This window comes from Colletes latitarsis, chromosome 11 (genome assembly GCF_051014445.1).
Source record: "Colletes latitarsis isolate SP2378_abdomen chromosome 11, iyColLati1, whole genome shotgun sequence".
Classification (NCBI taxonomy): Eukaryota; Metazoa; Arthropoda; class Insecta; order Hymenoptera; family Colletidae; genus Colletes; species Colletes latitarsis.
This window is the reverse complement of record NC_135144.1, coordinates 6,587,586-6,608,555: the sequence shown is the minus strand read 5'-3', so window position 1 is coordinate 6,608,555 and position 20,970 is coordinate 6,587,586. Positions and strand designations below refer to the sequence as shown.

General features: G+C 34.0%; 1 protein-coding gene across 5 annotated transcripts in view; it reads left to right on the top strand.

Annotated features, from left to right (window-relative positions):
• Positions 1–20,970, top strand: part of LOC143347966 (uncharacterized) — a 240,932-nt gene that overhangs the window by 140,719 nt on the left and 79,243 nt on the right. For all 5 annotated transcript variants that reach the window (XM_076777655.1, XM_076777654.1, XM_076777659.1 and 2 more), the window contains one exon: positions 10,587–10,807. In XM_076777655.1, coding sequence (XP_076633770.1) covers positions 10,587–10,807 — 221 coding nt within the window. The remainder of the gene's footprint in view (positions 1–10,586; positions 10,808–20,970) is intronic.

The window sequence follows — 20,970 nt, the reverse complement described above, 5'->3', positions numbered from 1 at the left end:
AAAAGGGGTATCTTGAAGGAGAAGAATAGTTTTTTCTGATGAAAGATTATTAAAAGTTTAATTTTTTTGGCAAATTTTCATTAAAACGTAATTTTATCGTGATTGTAATAAGTGAAATATTCTAATATTTCTCACAGTTCTCTTTTAGTTTAAGTTTTAAAATTAACAAGACACTCGAGGTACGATTCTCCCATTATGTATTACGTTTTCCTTTCGAAAAGCAACTTTTGCTGTTTTAAAAAGTGATAATGGTTGTTTGTAGTAGTTACATTATTTTTGTTATCGTTCTCTCGATTCAAAATCTTTTGACAGTGGTCGTTCACAATAAGTAACAAAAGAACACACGTTATTTCAGCTTGACATGGACGATTACGAACATTACTTTCGTCCCAATTTGATATTTTCAGACCGTTTAAGAATGCTGTGCTCATTACGAGGCGTTTAACTTGCGAAAATGCAACCACATATGCATTTGAGCAAGACTGAGTTAATTGCTCATTTACAGTGGTTTATACACTGTGGTCAGGTATCACGAGTAATAATGGAACGCGTGCAGACCTGGCGTTAAACGAGATATCCTCGTTTCGCTTGGAACGATTATGTCCGCTGAAATACGCGAACAATCAGAGATCTTTATTAACATTAGCAACTTACACGAGACTATAACGAGAATTTGTAATTTCGTTGCTCGCCCCCGGAACACTTATTATTGACCCACTTCGACTTCACGGGTTGGGTCTATGAGCAGCTGAACCACGTGTTTGCTAACTGATTTTAGAGAGCATTACTATAATTGGACTTTTCGGGAAAAGCAACCGAAGTAGACAAATATTATCCTAGTATAGAAACGCTGTCATGTTTTCAGTTCATTATCGCGAAACAGTAATGTGCAGCGTATTTCGAATTCTATTTTTAAAAAATTTGTGAATCCATAAGTCACTTGAAAACAGTGATATTAAAAATATTCTCAAGTCTTCAGTCTTGAGTAAACACATTTACGTTTCAACTTGATGTCCTGAGTCCTCTTCGATGATACGAACAAAAATTAACAAAGAAAATTATATTAAATTGTTAAAGTGATTACTAAACTAACTTGCTTTATCTATTACTTTTAAACCGAGGTGTATCTTTTTTATCGATTTTAAGAACATCAAAAATATAACTTTACACTTAAAACTGAAGTAACAGCGAAAATTGAATTTTTTTTAAGCATCTAATTTAGCTTCCATAACGACTTCGAAATTATTGTACCTAAAAGGAATAAAATATTAAGAATTAAGCATTTACATCGTTACTCGCTTTATTCGGATAAAGTCCACGAAAGAAATATATTTTCAAGTTGGATTTATTTTCGAAATCGCGTGAACGCATACGCAGCGGCGGAGATGAAAGCAAATTAAAACTAAAAACAATCAGTCCTTTCCAAATACCCACGTTGTAGAGGATTCGTATTTTTACGCTCTTGATACTCGACACCGCTGACAAATTCAACATTGTTTCTTTTCCACAAAAGCTCTTTATTTGTCACGAGATATTTGCTCCGAACGTTGGCCATAAAATTCAAAGTACATTTTCGCCCATTTTCACAAATTCGTGTAACTGAAACTTTTGTAAAAGTTGATATATTAATTTTAACGTACGTTGTAAAATTGTTTAATGTCTATTGTTTCTCGCTTAAATGGAATAATTGAAAACGCAATTAATTTTCATTTTCTGAAACGCTCTTGATTCAACTATCGATACGTAACATTAGAATTTGATGTGTGAAACAATTTTGAAAATAAATACTTTGAATACTCTTGTAAATTGGATCTGTTTTTTTCTCTAAAAAGACTACGTGCTCTTTTCGTGTGGCTTATTCCAAGTCTCACTGTCGTTTTCTGCATTCAATTTGTTTGTCCTGTTTGAAAATTGCTCTATCGTGGATTTTTAAAGCAGACAATAGCATCATTGGCGAATTCAGTTTTCTTTAAATCGACGTATCGTTTCATGGATTTACCTAAACACGAAAGTTTCAGAACCATGGATAACCTACTTCTAAATTTCGAGTCGACGGAAAGTAGGACGTTGCTGGAAACTCGGTTGGCATTTACAAAGTTGGACACGGATTTCTGATGGTTGGGATCTGTTAAATTCCTTGAAAAATTCAAACTCTACAAACTAAGCAGCTGAGAATATTCATTTCTTGAAATTCGTCTCATGACAAATTATATATTTATCTTTGCAAATAATTTACTAAATGTGAAAGCAAAGTAATGCCCAATAATAATAATGTTACCAATGTTAGGCTAAGTGTATCTGTTGACACTTAAGCAGATGTTTTTATCTAAATAACAAATTAAAATTATGTTGTTATGCAAGAACAGTTTTGACGTGTTTGACCCTATATTTGATCCTATTTAAATAATCTACAAAATAAAATTATTAGTAATAACAACCATTTATTGACAGATTAAATGTTATGACACTCAGACCAGTATAAAATGAATACAATTTTCTATTTAGTGGATAAAGTGCACAAAAACATACGTGAAGAATAGAAATATACGTCTCAATTTTATTAAAAGGAAAGATAACGTGCCAAATGTCAATCAGTTTCAATATTATATGACATTAAATATAATTATACACAGTGTTAAATATTATTATTATTTTTATATAATATTAAATATGTAACTTATATATAATTGTACGACCTTGAACTTTCTTAAGGGCGCTATTGCATTATTTAAAAACTGTATATTAAAATTTTTTTTAAATTACCTTCGTAATCCTATCTCGGTTATCATGTTTTACTACATTGTGCACTAATGGGGCTTCCCGTTTATTGAATAAATAAAATAAAAGCAGAAAAATCCTTTATCAATATACGAATCACTGTTTCGATAATAAAGCGCTTGAAAAGAAAACGTTCGAACAACGAAGACACCCCTGAGGCAATATTGATATTTGCTATTGCCTGTGAAAACAATGGCGGCCATTTTCGAGTGAAATTCGCGTAGCCAGAGTAAACCGTTTCTGCAGTACAAAGATTTATGAGGGGGTATCCGTGGAAAAATAAAGCGAAACGTATTGAATTCTTTGCTTGATACACCGACTTTAGGAAGAGTTGGTACGAAGGTAGGGAGGAGAGAAAATACTACTTGAAACAGAAAGTAAATCGAGAAATGCGAGTGCATCGGAATTTCCAATGAGGCAATTTGTCTTTTAGTCAATGTGACTGTTAAAGCGACAGATGTTTAAGAATAGCACTTGCCACTTCTTGCTCCTTACGTGTCACAGCCCTTTGATTTCCCCCCAAAATAAATACTCTCTCATCTTTAATGCAATTCGCCAAATAATTCGAGCCTCTGGACTTTTAAATTTCGGTTTCGAAAGATTCAATGTGGCGCACTACGTTCTCCCGAGTTAAATGGTCAAACTTGAAATATGAACGTACTGGACAAAAATATTAGACCGTTAAAGGAAGCCGTTGCTTTAGATTCTTGTGTTTTATGTTTCCATTTATATAAAATACGATGTACAAGTTTCTTACACTTATTTGCACTCACGTTTATTCGACGATCTGTATTGCAGTTCTCTTGGAATTCGAGGCAACGCGAGGTTTCCCGCTTCCTTTAGTTTTTCTCCATGGCTTTTGGAATTTTTAGAATGGTACACGCTGTTGTGATAGAATAAAAAGGATACTTGAACGAAGTTTTCTTATAGAAACATTTTATAGGTTAGCTCTTTCTGTCCAGGAGTTATGATGTTTCAAAGATTCGCATGAAATTCCGAGGAACCACTACAGGCCTCAGATAATATTTTCAGTAAGGAATTTTTTTCTCGAAAGTAGGTAGGATTTCGCGGGTATGTCTATTGACCAAAAATGATTATAATTGACCCCTGCAACCGAAAATAATTTTTCCAGAACGATTTGAAATTTAAAATTTTTAATTTTTTAAAATTTAGACACCTACCCCCTTGTCTTTTCTTAAAAATTCGTTTTTCATTTTTAATAAATTTGTTTGATGCTGTACAGAAAAGTTGTTTAATACTTTATTATAGATACCCATAGGCTCTACTGCTAGACTAAATTTTAATGAGATCCCTTCACTATTGTAAAAGTTATGGCCGTTTAAAAATTGGACCATTTTTATGTGGTTTTTCTAACTTTAGGTGGCCAAGGAATAACTTTTCGAATATTGTTAGAATTTCTACATATTCTATGTCAAAATACGCGTTGTTTGCATTTTGAAACATTAAAATCCTCCAATCCGTTCAGGAGTTATGATGTTTTAAAAATACGCATGAAATTTCGGGGAACCACTTCAGGCCTGAAATTATATTTCCGATAATGAATTTTTTTCGCGAAAGTGAATAGGATTTCGCAGGTATGTCTACTGACCAAAAATAATTATAATTGACCCCTACAAGCAAAAATAATTTTTCCAGAACCATTTGAAATTTTTTAAATTTGTCGAAAATTTTCACATATACTCGAATTTTTTTCTAGAAAGTGGGTAGGAATTCGGGGGAATGTCTATTGATCAAAAATGATTCTAAATGACCCCCGCAACCGAAGATAGTTTTTTCAGAACGATTTGAAATTTTGTTTTTTCATCGAAAAATATAAGCACCTGCCCCTTGTTGATCTTTCTTAGAAATTCGTTTTACATTTTTAGTAAATTTGTTTCACGCCCTGCAGAAAAGTTGTTTAATACTTTTTTGTAGGTATCCGTGAACTATACTTCCTCCCAAAATTTCAACCCAACATATTCACTATTGTAGGAATTACGGCCGTTTGAAAATTCGACCATTTGTATGGGGTTTTTGTCACTTTATGGGGTTAAGGCACCATTTTTCGAATATTCTTGGAATGTCTACATATTCTCCATCAAAATACGCATAGTCTGCCTTTTGAAAAATTAAAATTCTCCAATCCGTTGAGGAGTTATGATGTTTCAAAGATTTGCATGGAAGCATTTTAGCCTCGCATTATATTTTCGGTGAAGAATCTTTTTCTCGAAAGTGCGCATAATTTCGAGGGTATGTGTTTTGACCAAAAATGATTGTAATTGACCCCTACAAGCAAAAATAATTTTTTCAGGACGATTTGAAATTTTGTTTTTTCGTTAAAAAATTGAGGCACCTGCCCCCTATTGATTTTTCTTAAAAATTCGTTTTACATTTTTAGTAAATTTGTTTCACGCCCTACACAAAAGTTGTTTAATACTTTTTTATAGATATCCGTGAGTTATACTTTCTCCCAAAATTTCAATCCAACATATTCACTATTGTAGGAATTATGGCCGTTTGAAAATTGGACCATTTGTATGAGGTTTTTGTCACTTTATGGGGTTGAGGCACCATTTTTCGAATATTCTTGGAATGTCTACATATTCTCCATCAAAATACGCATAGTTTGCCTTTTGAAAAATTAAAATTCTCCAATCCGTTGAGGAGTTATGATGTTTCAAAGATTTGCATGGAAACATTTTTGCCTCGCATTATATTTTCGGTGAAGAATTTTTTTCTCGAAAGTGCGCATAATTTCGAGGGTATGTGTATTGACCAAAAATGATTGTAATTGACCCCTACAAGCAAAAATAATTTTTTCATGACGATTTGAAATTTTTTAATTTAATTTTTTAATATCTTTTTAACGAAGCCTCAATCAACAAATTGATATTCTTGATTTTCTTCTTATTTCGGTCTCTAAAATCTCCCATTAAAATTTTTCCCAGGGGTGGCTGAACACCCTGTATAAATAAAAAAAAAAAGTTTCTGTTCCAAAAGATAATACAAAACTCGAGGAATGGAATGTTAAGAGGATGCGAACGGAGACAAATATTTACATGTAATATTGTACTATATGCCAGTATAGAAATATCAGAAAATACATATTAATTAATTATAATTAAATATATAGTAATTATATTATTAATACATATTTATTTTGTACAGTTTTCATATGTAGATATACATTTAAGAATTTTATGTATATTATATTATAAAATTCTTCTTTCGGGGCTGATATGTAATATGGCGCAGCACACGACCACGACGCGTCGCATTTGCATATGAATGAAAATGAAATGTAGACGCGAAAGTAAAACAGATGAAAAATTTTTCCTCGCCGTGTTTTTCTCAAGATAAGTTTTTATTGTGTCGTTTAATTTTATAACGGCGTTGGTGGTGGAATTGCGTCTGAAACAAAAACTAGGTCGAATTTAACGGCGATAAGAATATGTAAAAGCAAAAGTGTCCAGATAAAAAGAAAGAATACAAAAGAATGAAAAGGGAAGAAATATGAACAGTAAAGGAACTGGAGAATTAATGTAGCTACATATTATTTTTGTGTTACAATCGTTTGATTCTTCTCGTGAAACGATTACGATTTGCTTGAGTGCAGCTTAGCAAAACCAAAAGATTAATTAAACTGGAACACATTTAATTATGCATTTTATAATTACTGGCCGGTGGCTAGCTTAAACTTTCGGCAAAATCGTTGTGATGCAGTTGTTAGCTCTTGTTTCTGAAAAATCTGTGCAAACTTTTCGGTAAACAAAGCACAGTTCTGAATTGTTAGACAATTTTCAAACCGCAAAGTAGGTAAGCCAATTTATCGTCTAGACAATGAATCATTTTTGGGCGTTTTCCATTTACATTTATAAATGCTCGAAACTACATTAATCTTTTATTTTCCTTTCGACTTTATGGGTCTACAGTCGGGAGGTAGTAATAGCGTTGGTAAATATGACACATTATAGCCCATAATCGAAACTGCACCTTAGACGATTACACAGTTAGTAGGTCAATCGATTAGGCGCTAATCTCGTCTTGATCGAAAGATCGAAGAGCTCATCGTTTCGCACGATTACGTTAATCTGTTTCACGGATTAACTCCATTAATTAAAGCGGTGAATTGCTCGTCATCTAGTTCTTTGTCCATTTAAAAATATACTAGCTGTTCCAAATAAAATGTTATTCTTCAAACTGTTATCTCAGTAACCAACGAAGATATCGACTTCGTTTGCTTTCATTCGATTACGTGGTCCAGAGAGACTACTGCTGAAAACATTTCAATCGATTCGTTCGTGAAGACCATTATGTGTGAGAATTACTTTCATTCAATCGCTTTTGCTATTCTTAAAATTAGCCTTACTTTCTTGATCTTGCTTTTTTTTTAGATGGTGACGTATTAACTTCTCAATAAGTTTTCTACGTGCCAAAGATACTTGCTTTGAAATTTTTTTTTGATCTTTGATAGATGAAGCGACGCCTTTGAGGTAAAGCGTCCATTACGGCGGATGGATGTCAGCGACGTGATCTATCGACATTTTCCTCGAAGCTTCGTTTTTTACTCCATTGGAGTTTCAGTGATTTCTAAATCGATAATCTCCGTTTTGCAAATTTCTTTAATAACGTTCTTTTAGAAAGAACAGAGCAATATAAAAAATTGGTCCGATATTCGTTAATCCAACGACGTAATTTCGACTCAGTTTAAAAAGTATATACGCTAATTAATGTCGCCATTAACAAGTCCTCCGAGGAGCGACGACGCTTGATCGAAAAGTGACTCGATAATTCGAAGGAACAATTAAATTACTTTAACCCGTTGACCTAATTTAAGCACGGTTATTAGTTGAATGCATTATAACTTGAGGCAACATCCTGTTTCTCTTGGCTTCTGACCATTATCAGCATCTGCTGGAAATAATTAATTTAGTAAGCGCCGTTGATACGGGAAAAGTTGTTTTGTTCGTTCATCGGACGAATTAATGTTTCGAGTGCGATATTATTGCTAACAATAATATTATATGTTTTGGCGCGTGAATGCATTATTGGCTTCCTATTCAAACGAAACACCATGCAAACCATTATTTATTTAAAATTGAACGTATTAAAGTTAGCATCTTCCGTCAGAAAAAAACTGTTCCTCTTTTTCCAGATACCCAGACGACACCGTTTCATATTTTCTTTCCCTTTTCTTTTTTAATGCAAAACATTGTTTCACGCAGAGATTAGGATGATTACGAAAATAACTATTTCAAACCGTTATAGACACGATGATTCTGATCGAAATACGTAACATACAAATTCGATTAACGTTAGTGTATCGAAACAAGGATTTTGTAACTGAACGAACTTTATGGAATGGGTTAAACTGTTAACCGCGCTCACTAATGTGTACATCCCTTCTACACACAGGGCTCAATTGAAATTACAGTAGTTTGTATGGATGCCTTGTGGTAAACTGGTTCACCAGTGAATAGACAGACATGCTACACTATACTCTTGAAATGTTGATTCTACCGATTATCTTATTAACACCACTAAATTGCATATTTATGTACAGAGACTTTCGATGGAGGTATTTCTTCTTGAATCTTTTAAATTAAATTTTGTATAATTATTGAATACATACAGTAGATAAATAGAATTACACTATTGCCTGTATTATTTAAAATTAGTCTTAATATATATATCACCAGTGAAGTTTAAATTAAATTCAAAAACACAATTAAATTCTATATTTATGTACAGAGACTTTCGATGGAGGTATTTCTTCTTGAATCTTTTGAATTAAATTTTGTATAATTATTGAGTACATACAGTAGATAAATAGAATTATACTATTGCCTGTATTATTTAAAATTAGTCTTAATATATATGTCACCAATGAAGTTTAAATTAAATTAAAAAACACAATTAAATTCTATATTTATGTACAGAGACTTTCGATGGAGGTATTTCTTCTTGAATCTTTTAAATTAAATTTTGTATAATTATTGAGTACATACAGTAGATAAATAGAATTATACTATTGCCTGTATTATTTAAAATTAGTCTTAATATATATGTCACCAATGAAGTTTAAATTAAATTCAAAAACACAATTAAATTGTATATTTATACACAGAAACTTTCGATGAAGGTATTTCTTCTTGAATTTTTTAAATTAAATTTTGTATAATCATTGAGTACATACAGTAAATAAATAGAATTACACTATTGCCTGTATTATTTAAAATTAGTCTTAATATATATGTCACTAATGAAGTTTAAATTAAATTCAAAAACACAATTAAATTGTATATTTATACACAGAAACTTTCGATGAAGGTATTTCTTCTTGAATCTTTTAAATTAAATTTTATATAATTATTGAATATATCGTAGATACAGCAGACAAATAGCATTATACTATTGCCTGTATTATTTAAAATTAGTCTTACTATTTATGTCATCAGTGAAATTTAAATTAAATTTTAGAAAACACGAGAAACGAGTAGAATCGGTCGCTTAGTTCTATATCTATTAGAAAAATTGTACAATTTAAATAAAGCAACGACAAATATTACTGGGTATCTTTTTTCTTAAATAAATAAATGAAATGTTCAAACGTGAAAGATTTACTCGCTAGTAAAGGTATAATGGTGTACTTATTAGTTCAGATTATTCCTGATTACAGTAATGTTGTTCAATAGGTGTATCAACGTTCTAAACGTTTTAATGAAATGTAAATTTGAAACGTTGAATTTGAAATTTGCGCAACGCTAGAGGGTGGTAGAATTTAGTACGATAATAATTAATTTAGCAAGTTCATAGTCCGGTTGAAATCGATGACAGCTTTATATCGTGAAGAATATTAGTCAAATAATACTAACAAATTCGACTGCAACATATCAACCATTTTATATCAACTTTCTATATTTCATTTATCTGATTCCTAAGATTTTTATTTGTGTGTATACAGAGTGTTCAGCCACCCCTAATATAAATAACTTGTTAAACGAACCTATTTCTTATAACCTACTGTGGCTTCTTCTTTGGCTTGTAACTTTTTAATAAATCTGGAGAGAGTCATATGATAAATGTTGAAATCTCTAGCGATGGTTTTTACATTCTGTCCTTTTTGCAGCACGGTTTCAGTTGCCTTGCACAGGATTTCGATGCAAATAGTGCCTCTTTCCGTTTTTCGTTTATATGTCGCATACTAAAACGCAGCAAGATTTATTTGTACATTTGTAAAAGATACATTTGGAGTAAGTTGTTACGCTAACAACATACCTCCAGTCATCGTAACAAATAGCCTCAATTTACATATGTAGCAATGTTTACAAATATTTTATTTAAAAATTCAAATATTCTAATGAATACTATTACAAATATTATTTGATTTATAACGACAGAAGAATAACCGATATTGACATTAAATGATTGAATATGATAAAAACATATTGACTGTGAAATATTTACTTACTTGATACGTGACTACCTCTTATCAAACATCACACAATTCGTCGCCACGGACGCTATTAAAATGTTTGACAGCGTGGCGTGATCAGTTTGTTTTCAGAATAATTGAAAGCATAACGCTATCTTCTTTGATCTTAAAAATATAACCGTCGAAACAATTTACCCCCGGAACATCTAACCCCGGTCTCCCCTACATAAAAATTTCGATGATCAAAAATAAAGTCCACTCTATTATCCATATAAAAATTACTTGTAAGGTTCGAGAGGACATGATCCATGGGTGACCCGTATACGGGTCACCGGGCAGCGAACGTGTTAGCAAGTTTGTATTCTATTTTTAGGTGGATCGTGCGGAGAACGAGGAGGGCCAGGGAGGGGGTGGTCTGTCGACATCTTCGGCGGGCTGCAGCGGTGCTTCCGGTTCGAGGATGGGCCCTGGGCCCGATTCCGGTAGCAGTGCTCCCTCTTCTGTTCCCCACTCGCTGGCGACCTCGAGGGACGAAGAGGACGACGAGGACGAGGAGAGCAGCGGGAGACGATCAAATGGCCACTCAGGAACGCGGTGAGTAAATCCAATTTCTTGGACCCTTTGTCCTGAATAATCGTGCCCTCCCTGACAGTTGTCCCAACACCACACATTTCCCTGTGCACCGAGTGATGAGCTCTCCGTACGGAGGATCGCGTCCTCGTGTTTCCATCGTTGATCGATCCGAGATCTACCCAGAGGAGGTTTCGTCGATGTGGACTCGACGTCTATTCCTGTGGAATGATTGCACCTAGTAGAATCGATACGTTTCCCGTTGTTCTCCATTTCCTTGGTAGAGTTTCTTGCACCTCGACACGAATTTTTCTCGTTCTTCCGTTGTACTTCGTCATGGCGGTGGTACCGCTAACCGGCCAAGCCAGGCTATAACTTTATTCTAAAATTCTGGATTTCTTGCCAAATGTATCTGAGCGTTTGCAAAGTGCAATGGGATTGTCTAATTGTCTGCATAATACAATTACTTAGCGAACAATGAGGAAAAATGTCAGAAAATGTGTAATTACGAAATCATGAAATATCTTTTAAAATATTGTATTTTCGATAACTTTAGTTCGTACCTTTCTTACGCAGAATAGTTAAAATCTTTGCGTACAAATAAAATTAGACCGTTCCATGCGAAAAAAGATTATAATCACGCCGATACACTTGAGAAAAGAGTCTTCCTAAAGAATAATGGTTGCCATTACCCGTACATAATATTCTCCTATTTCACTCTGTCTCCGTTTAGAACAGAGCTATACCCTGCCCCAGTAACTAGACTCACTGTGTATACTCCTTGATCGTAGGAAACCTTACTGTTAAGTCCTTCGTGTACATACAGACTTCCAAGTGTCATCCTAAATCATTCGACGTCACCCATACACACGGTGCACATTATAGCTGTATTTTATTTTCTCGCGTTTGTATTTCTTTGTTCCACGTTCCTGGGAAGAAATTCCAATCGAGAGACTCGATTTTCGCCTCCGATACGTTTATTGAAATATTTTATCCGATACGTTGACGATAATTCGCACGAAGCATGAAACGATACGGAATATTAACTCGAGGTCGTAAAAAACCAGTAAAAAATGAATGTCGGTGCAACGAGAACAGCAAAACGATTGTCCCGAGCTAACGTCATGTTTGACATAACATATTGCACAACGGTTCGATAAATCATTTTGCATTCATTTTATGGATAGTTGAATTCGACACGATTTTCTATTATTATTTATAAAGAAATTCTCTGGTTGCGTTCTCAATAATAAAGATAAATATAGCAAAACCACGAGTTTCAACTGGATAATTCAGTCGCAACAAAATTAACATCTGCGAGGGAGATTCAGCGAACGAAAGGACACTAGAGAAATAATCCAAGCGATTTATAAAATGTAATAAAACACTAGAATACGAGTCATTTTCAAGGCGTCCATTCGTCATCGGGGATAAAGGATTACGTGAATAAACTCTCGACGATAAAGGATGGCGAATGGAAAGTGTTGCCATATTCTATTACAATTGTAGCCTCCCTCTTCGCAACTACCATCTGTTTCTGTCAATGATTTTTTAAAAATAAACCTTTCGAAATATCAAAATAGCCTTTGCCTAATTTTTTTAAAAAATCTCGCGACTTTTATATTATTGGATGGTTCAAAGCTTGTGGCATTGTCACTCGACAAGTAAAGGATGGTGGATGACAAGTGTTACTATATTCTTTTACAATTCTAGCCTCTCTCTTTGCAACTACCATCTATTTCTATCAATGATTTTTTAAAAATAAACATTTCGAAATATCAAAATTTGCCTAATTTTTCAAAAAAAATCTTGTTACTTTTATATTATGGATGGTCCAAAGCTTGTGGCATTGTCTGTCGTCGAGTAAAGGATGGTGGATGAAAAGTGATACCATATTCTATTTCAATTCTAGCTTCTCTCTTTGCAACTACCATCTGTTTCTCTCAATGATTTTTTAAAAATAAACATTTCGAAATATCAAACTAGCCTTTGCCTAATTTTTTAAAAAATCTCGCGATTTTTATATTATTGGATGTTTCAAAGTTTGTAGCATTGTCACTCGACGAGTAAAGAATGGTGGATGGAAAGTGTTGCCATATTCTATTACAATTCTAGCCTTTCCATTTGCAACTACCATCTGTTTCTCTCAATAATTTTTCTAAAATAAACATTCCGAAATATCAAAATAGCCTTTGTCTAATTTAAAAAAAAAAATCTCGCGACTTTTATATTATGGATGGTCCAAAGCTTGTGGCATTGTCTTTCGATGAGTAAAAGATGGCGAATGGATAGTGTTGCCATATTCTATTAGAATTCTAGCCTCTATCTTTGCAACTACCATCTGTTTCTGTCACTGATTTTTGAAAAATAAACATTTCGAAATATGAAAATAGCCTTTGCCTAATTTTTTGGATGAAATCTGGCTACTTTTATATTATGGATGTTTCAAAGTTTGTAGCATTGTCACTCGACGAATAAAGAATGGTGGATGGAAAGTGTTGCCATATTCTATTACAATTCTAGCCTCTCCATTTGCAACTACCATCTGTTTCTGTCAATGATTTTTCTAAAATAAACATTCCGAAATATCAAAATAGCCTTTGTTTAATTTTTTTAAAAATCTGGCGACTTTTATATCATTGGATGATCCAAAGCTTATGACATTGTCTTTCGACAAGTAAAGTATGGCGGATGGAAAGTGTTGCCATATTCTATTACAATTCTAGCCTCTCTCTTCGCAACTACCATCTGTTTCTGTCAATGATTTTTTAAAAATAAACATTTCGAAATATCAAAATAGCCTTTGCCTAATTTTTTGGGAGAAATCTCGCGACTTTTATATTATGGGTGGTCCAAAGCTTGTGGCATTGTCTTCCGCAGACTTGGTTCTTTATTCGTGCGCAGACGCGACGCGAAAGGCTCGACAATCGAAGCGCAGATAAAACTTCTCGGTTATACGAAGCGAGTCGAATTTACTATTCCGAAACGTTCCGTTTCTCTGTTTCGCGCGACGTATTGTCTCTCCGTGAATTTCCCACACGTCTTGCACGATGTATTTAAATTCAGCTAGAATTTATTGCCACGATAAATCCAATGGGAGGCAGCGTAACCGCATCGAGCGATGAGAGCTAAGAATCAGTGCTGATTTACGATTGGGACAAGTCAACGACATTTTTGCGCGCGGAAATCTCTCTAACAAGCTGCAAAAATAAATGGAAAAGCAGACAAAACATCAGGTACCCAGGAAAATGTTTCCTATTTCTTACGCGAACGATTAAAAAAACATATTTTGATTCTAAAATGAATTTATTCGTCATAATGTGAACCTTCGTAATGTAAAACTTCCTTCCAACAATTTAATAACTTATTTTCAAGGCTTCGTTGCACACGTTAGCTTTTAATTAACAGAATTTTTTAAATTGTTATCAACAAAAATCTACAAGAACTTTTCTGGGTAGCTAATATTAAGTTGGTAAAGGAAATAATTTCCAGGAACAAGAATAGAGAAACTAATTTATTATTATATAAGTTGGCTAACAAAATGTTCTTTTTGAAATACTTTTACAGGTAGAGATTTTGCAGTATTTCTGCCTCTTGAATTCAAATAAAATTTAATCGTTGCGACAGATTTAATAATCTCGTAATATCTGATAATATTCGTATTCGTTTTATTTTTAAAAACCATTTTAAATCAATCTGTTCCATTTTACATCTTTATTGCATCGTAACGGGATACAAGGAACATTGTTAGAATATTGATTTGAAATGGTCGAATTTTGACTCTTAGAAACGGATAGACGAAATATTTCTATTATCTTTGTTTTATTATATTCTTGCATAATTAAAACTGAAAGAATGTCACAGGCAAATAAAAGATAGTAGATTACGAGAAATATTTATCTGAATTATAAGGAATATTTTGTTAGCTTAAAATAACCTGTGTTAATTTCTTTATTTTACGTTTTCAAAAATATTCTATATAGGGGAATACCTAGCATGCTCACTTTAAATAAATTATATGACCTACTTTTGTACATAAAAATGGCATTTTGGAAATTTGAAAGTTATTTTCCTTTTCGAATTTTAAATAAAAGTTAATTTATTTAAAATTCGAAATAAACCCAATTTAACGAGATATTTTGCTCGATTTCTCGAAAATTTGCTTTGCATAATAAGTTCAAGATCAATGTCATCAAAGATTTCTGTAAGCTTCTGTATCTTCCTCAGCTAGTGGCAAGCATAATCGACGATGGCAGTAAGATAACATTTCTGGCGTCGATAAACACTGCCAGGTAAACATCTTTGTTTGACTGATATCTTTAACGATATCAAGTCTTTAGCATGACGTTACGCTAAACAAATGGTCGAAAAACAAAGGATAAACCTGCTTGATTAACTACTAGGTTTGGATCCAATAACTCAAAATCAATACATTTTCATTAATGATTTGATATTCTTTCGAATTTTGGTGTAATCCATATGACATTCCATTTATAAAGCAAAATTAAAAGTATACCACTTATAAAAAAAGTAAAAAGCAAAATATAAATGCTATGTAATGCTTTTTTCAAAATTATCCAACAATTTTTCATTTATCACGTAATTTATGCGTTATTCGAGACGAGTATATTAGGACTTCTCCTTATAGAATATATCAAGAAATAGGTAATTCTCCGTGGAAAAGTAAATCGAAATTGAAAAATAAAATTTGTTTGCATCGTTCGTCGTTTTCGAGAAAGTGGATGATAAAAATTGTAATTCATTTATACACAAAGTGTGCTACTTTTAAGTCAGACGCTTTTCCATTTACGTGCAATAGGTCTTCGTAGATCTTTCGTTTACGTGAAACGGATATTTCTTTAAAAAATATAACTATTATTTTTTAAACGAAATTAGTAAAAACCAGAACAACTTGGAAAGATTTATTATATTCTACTATGTTTTAAATATTGTGATAATTTCTTTATCGGCAGTAATTTCTTTTAACTTATAATCACTTATACTTACACATAGCTATTATATATCGACAAATTTATAAAATACTATAGTTACAATTTTAGACTATCTTTTAGAACATATTAAAATTTAATAATAGTTTCTAAACTGTTATGACAGTCGAGAAAGGTTCTATTTAATTAATGATATTAAAATGAAATCACTTCTCTCGAAAACAAAGTACAAACAAAGATTATGTATTTGATTTATTCTTCACGCAGAATCATTTTACTCGTATTTATGCCAGGACTGCACAACTGGCGACTCAGTAGCCACGTTTTGCTACCACGTTTATTCCATTTCCATCGCAGCACTATAGCTCATCGTGAAAGCTCTCCCCACTCTCGTCTAAAGCGATAGTGGGCGGAGCGACCCTCGATGAGTGATAGTGGGAGTAACATTCGATCCGTGCATCGACCCTACTTTACATTTGTCGAAAGATACAAAGGAGGACAAATTGTAGACATCATGATACGTAATACTACGTGGCTACTAAATCTGCCTGACGTTGTGAGTCCTGATTTATCCTCTACGAACACATTTATCCACAGCATCCCCAACAAGGAATCAAGAATCAATCCTTCATAGTCACAACAGTAGCGATCCTCTTCCTAGTAGAACATTCTCTATGTTCATTATTCTTCCCATATAATCCACGAGGCATTAGGTTCTTGCCACAGAGTCCCGAGTACCGGAAAAAAAACTCGGTCGAAGGATGATCTCGACGAGTCTTACGGTCACGGAAGTACATGCAAGAAAGAAAGATTCCCGACGATCGTTTTCTCTGTTCGAGACGCCGGCGGTTAGCGTCGCATCTTCGGAATATTCTTTGAGAAGAAAAGGTGCAAGCATTATATTCTCGTTCATGGAACGAATCGATACGATGTCCCGTTAATCCCGGTGAGGTTGGCCGTAGGAAAGAGGACCTCGATATTGTACAATGCGATGGAGATGGACAGACGGACACAGAGAGAAATGATAAGCGTGATCGCGTGCGTGCGAATGTACGATAGCGGAAAACAGCGTGGAAAAAATTGTGAAAATGGAAAAAAGAGAGAGAGAGAGAAAGAGTGAGAATGAACGATCAATTTTTATTGTTTGCTCTGTTAACGATCGCCATTGAAATATCAAAGGCTCGAGATTTTCTTTCGCACTTTCGGTGCTCGAAGCGAGATAGGAGCACAAAATAACGAGACTGGGGAAATATTTTCACGGAAAAGTATCGGCATCCGGATGGAAAGAGTGCAATTTGTTTATTCTTTCCTGAGGGGTAGCTTTTCTACACTTGTCTGAAGATTACGAGGAAATATCGCTTCTTTGTAGAGGAAAGAGACCAATTACTATTTCTCGTACAACTTTCTTGACGTTAAAAGTAATTTTTTTCAACGGCGGACGATTCTAGAATCCGTTATGCGTAAACCTTCGGAAAGTTCGCGTGAAAAATTATAACATGAAGCATTTTCAAATTTACATGGAAGCGGCGAACACGATAGTTTCGAAAATTTAATTTAAATTCTGTAATAGACTTTCATTTATTACCATTTATAAAATTATACCATTAATATATTACCATTAATAAAAATAACTTTTTAACGAAAACGTAACGCGGAGTTTTAGAATTTTGTATAAAATTATTATCGCTTTTTCAGCTTCAAGGTTCGAAGTTTTATTTCGATTAGTATTCGTAAAGTTTTCAACCAGTACACCATTTTGTTTTCAAGCAATTGGAAACCACTTAACCCAACATTTGCCATAGAACCTATCTTTGAAACTTCATCGAAATTCATGAAATTCTATTTTTTCCTTGCGAAGAACCTTCGAGAAGTGGATTATTGATCGAGGCGATTCTTATTTTCTTCCATGTAGAAAAGCTTCGAGAAGCTCCGATCGCTTCTCCATATATATTGTCTCGTCGCGAAGTTTATATTTTACGTGTTGACCTATAATTTTTCATAATTCTCAATACGACTGTAACTTATAACAAACTTAAAATTCTTACCTCTTGAGGTTAACAGAACAGAATCAAACACTAAAATCTAAAATATAATACATCGTAAATATACATCGAGAAATTAAAAATAGGAATTCTTTTTATTTTCAGCTATGAGTTCGTTAGAATGTCTTCACTTTTTCTCGGTACGAGTTTTAAGTTTCTAGAAAAATATTTCTATCTGTGCATTTCTGTTTCGCCGCACGACACAATACTGGCAAACAAAACCGTAATAGCGCGAACTTCAACGGGAAGGCACCGCCATTGTACAGTTTTCCACCTTGAAGATAGCGACTTCCATTTTAAGACGCGACGCGCATCTTGGACAAGCAAATTAAATAACGGGTATTACCATGACAATCTCGTTGTCGATGATTAATTACAAAACAGAACAAAATTCGGTAACTAATGTAACATAAATATCTTCGAAATTACAGAAGAAAAAATTATTTGTTATGACAAATTGCAGAAAAAAGATTCTCTATTAATTATAAAACGAGACAATTTATTCGGTAGTTTTCGTAATTACGTACTGCGAAACTGTAGAAGCTCAAGAAAAGTATATTTTATGATAATTGCAGGAAAAGTATAATTAATTGTAAAATAAGAAAAAAGATTCAATAGTTATCATGGGATAAAAAAGTCGCCTCGTCGTTTAAGGGGGCAGTCTCATGTGAGACCTCTTTATTTCATTTTTCGTATAACCCTCGCGGTAATTACCGAATTTATTGCTTCGAGTGATTACCTTGTACAGTTCAGACATTACTATTTCGAGCGATTTCGACAGAGTTAAGAGACATCTGCTGTTTTTAAAAGTCGAAATTTTAGCCATTGTGCCATCTGGGTGTCAACACTCTGGAAGAAAAATCTCAAAAACTATACGTTCGATTGCTTTGAAATTTTGACACGTTGTTCTACATACTAATAGCTCTGGTTCCAACCAACATTATATTTTATAATTAATTTATCATGTTCTTTTATTAAAAAGTTGCGGAAAAATGACAAATTTTTGCGATTTTCAATTTAAACTTTAACAGGAAGCCTACCGAATAAAAATCTTTCTAATTTGTTTGATTTCGTCGACCTTGAGAGCTGCAATCATCTACGCCAGTGTTTAAACGCATGTTTACTGCGGGTGTGATAACAACATGAAAAGTCAATAAAAATGATATAAAATTTATTTTGTATTCCCAAAGGATAGTTAAGTAAACAACGAAAATGCAATATAAATAAATTTTGCAACGTTTACATGAGACTGCCCCCTTAATAAGTGTTCTCAAAGCAAGGAGGTCACCTTTACTTTTTTAACCAAAAAACTTGGGTACGAGAAAGTTGTCTCAAGTTGTCTTCGTATCTGTCGTCGTGTTTCCCAACTTCGTGTAATTGTTCGAGTCTAGTATGACCGGAGTGTAGAGAGAGAGAGAGTATGCGTGCAAACGAATGAGGACTGCAAACGAGTAAAAGCAAGGAACGAAGATAAATTTGAAGTGTGGGAAAGTAAAGAGACGGTCAAGAGGTGGGGGGACTGTAAAAAATGAAAGAGAGGAATTCCCGGATGGCCGAGCGAATGGGCTAAACGAGAGGGAGAGAGAAAGTGAGTGAGAGAGGCAACCCGTCGGGGTTCTGTCTTCTTCGCAGGTTATCGGAGCTGTACCGTCGAGGCACCTCCTCGAGCCACGGAGGGTCCTTGGAAAATGATGCCCCGGGACTTAGCGCAACCTCAACAACCTCGGACTCCTTGGAGAGCAATGACCTCGATACCGAGATACCAGCTACCGCCAGGAGACCCCGTAGTACGAGGGGCTCGCAAAAATGGAGTAACGTACGCGCTGTCATGGCGCTATATTCCTCTCTACGCAAGATCAAGAGGTATTCCCGTCATTGCTCGATATGGACGGTAACCTCTGAACTGCACTCTCACGTCCGCCGTTACACTGGTACACGTACAAATAAACGCATACACGCGCGATACACGAACGAACAGAACAGGTTCCGCACCAGGGATGGGCACAATTCGAATCGGTTTGTAATAGGGATTCTAAACTTAACGACGCTTTCATTTGCCGGCAATTCGGTAAACTATCAATGGAAACCCATTTACCGATAATTTATGCCTACTCTATTATCACACGCGACTTATACGAATAGACCTTTCACTCAATATATTTATCGACCTATTTTTCTATCATTCATAACATTATCAACGGGTTTAGAAATGAACACAAGAAGAAGTGAGACAGAAAATGAAATTACAGAAATTTTATTATTTTTTAATGGAATGAAAGCTGTACGGTCCAGAATTGGGTATCAATCGATTAATTTGTTTGACGTTCTACGAAAATGTTGTGTAATACTTTTTCGTAGGTATCCATGAGCTCTACTTCACAAATAAATTTCATTGAAATATATTCATTATTGTAGGAGTTACGGTCGCTTGAAAATTGACCTACTTTCATGGTATTTCTCTCGCTTTGCAAGATTAAGGAACAACTTTTCGAATATTTTTGGAATGTCTACATATTCTGTACCAAAATACGCATTGTTTGCCGTTTGAAACATTAAAATCGTCCAATCCGTTCAGAAGTTATGACGTTTTAAAGATACGCATGAGAGACATTTCTGGCCTGAAATTATATTTTCAATAAGGATTTTTTTTCTCGAAAATGGTTAGGATTTCGAGGGTATGTCTATTGACCAAAAATGATTGTAATTTACCCTTGCAACTAAAAATAATTTTTCCAGAACGATTACAAATATTTTTTTTTCGTCGAAAAATTTAGACACCTACCCCCTGTCGATTTTTCTTAAAAATTCCTTTTTCATTTTTAGTAATTTTGTTTGACGCCCTACAGAAAAGTTGTCTAATACTTTTTTGTAGGTACCCATGAGCTCTACTTCAGAAAAAAGTTTCATTGAAATATATTCACTATTGTAGGAGTTATGGCTGTTTGAAAATTGGACTATTTTTATGGGGGTTTTTCTCATTTTGCGGGGTCAAGCACCAACTTTTCGGATATTTTTGTGATTTGTACATATTCTCCAGCAAAATATGCGTAGTTTGCTTTTTTAAACATTAAAATCGTCCAATCCGTTCAGAAGTTATGACGTTTTAAAGATACGCATGAGAGACATTTCTGGCCTGAAATTATATTTTCAATAAGGATTTTTTTTCTCGAAAATGGTTAGGATTTCGAGGGTATAT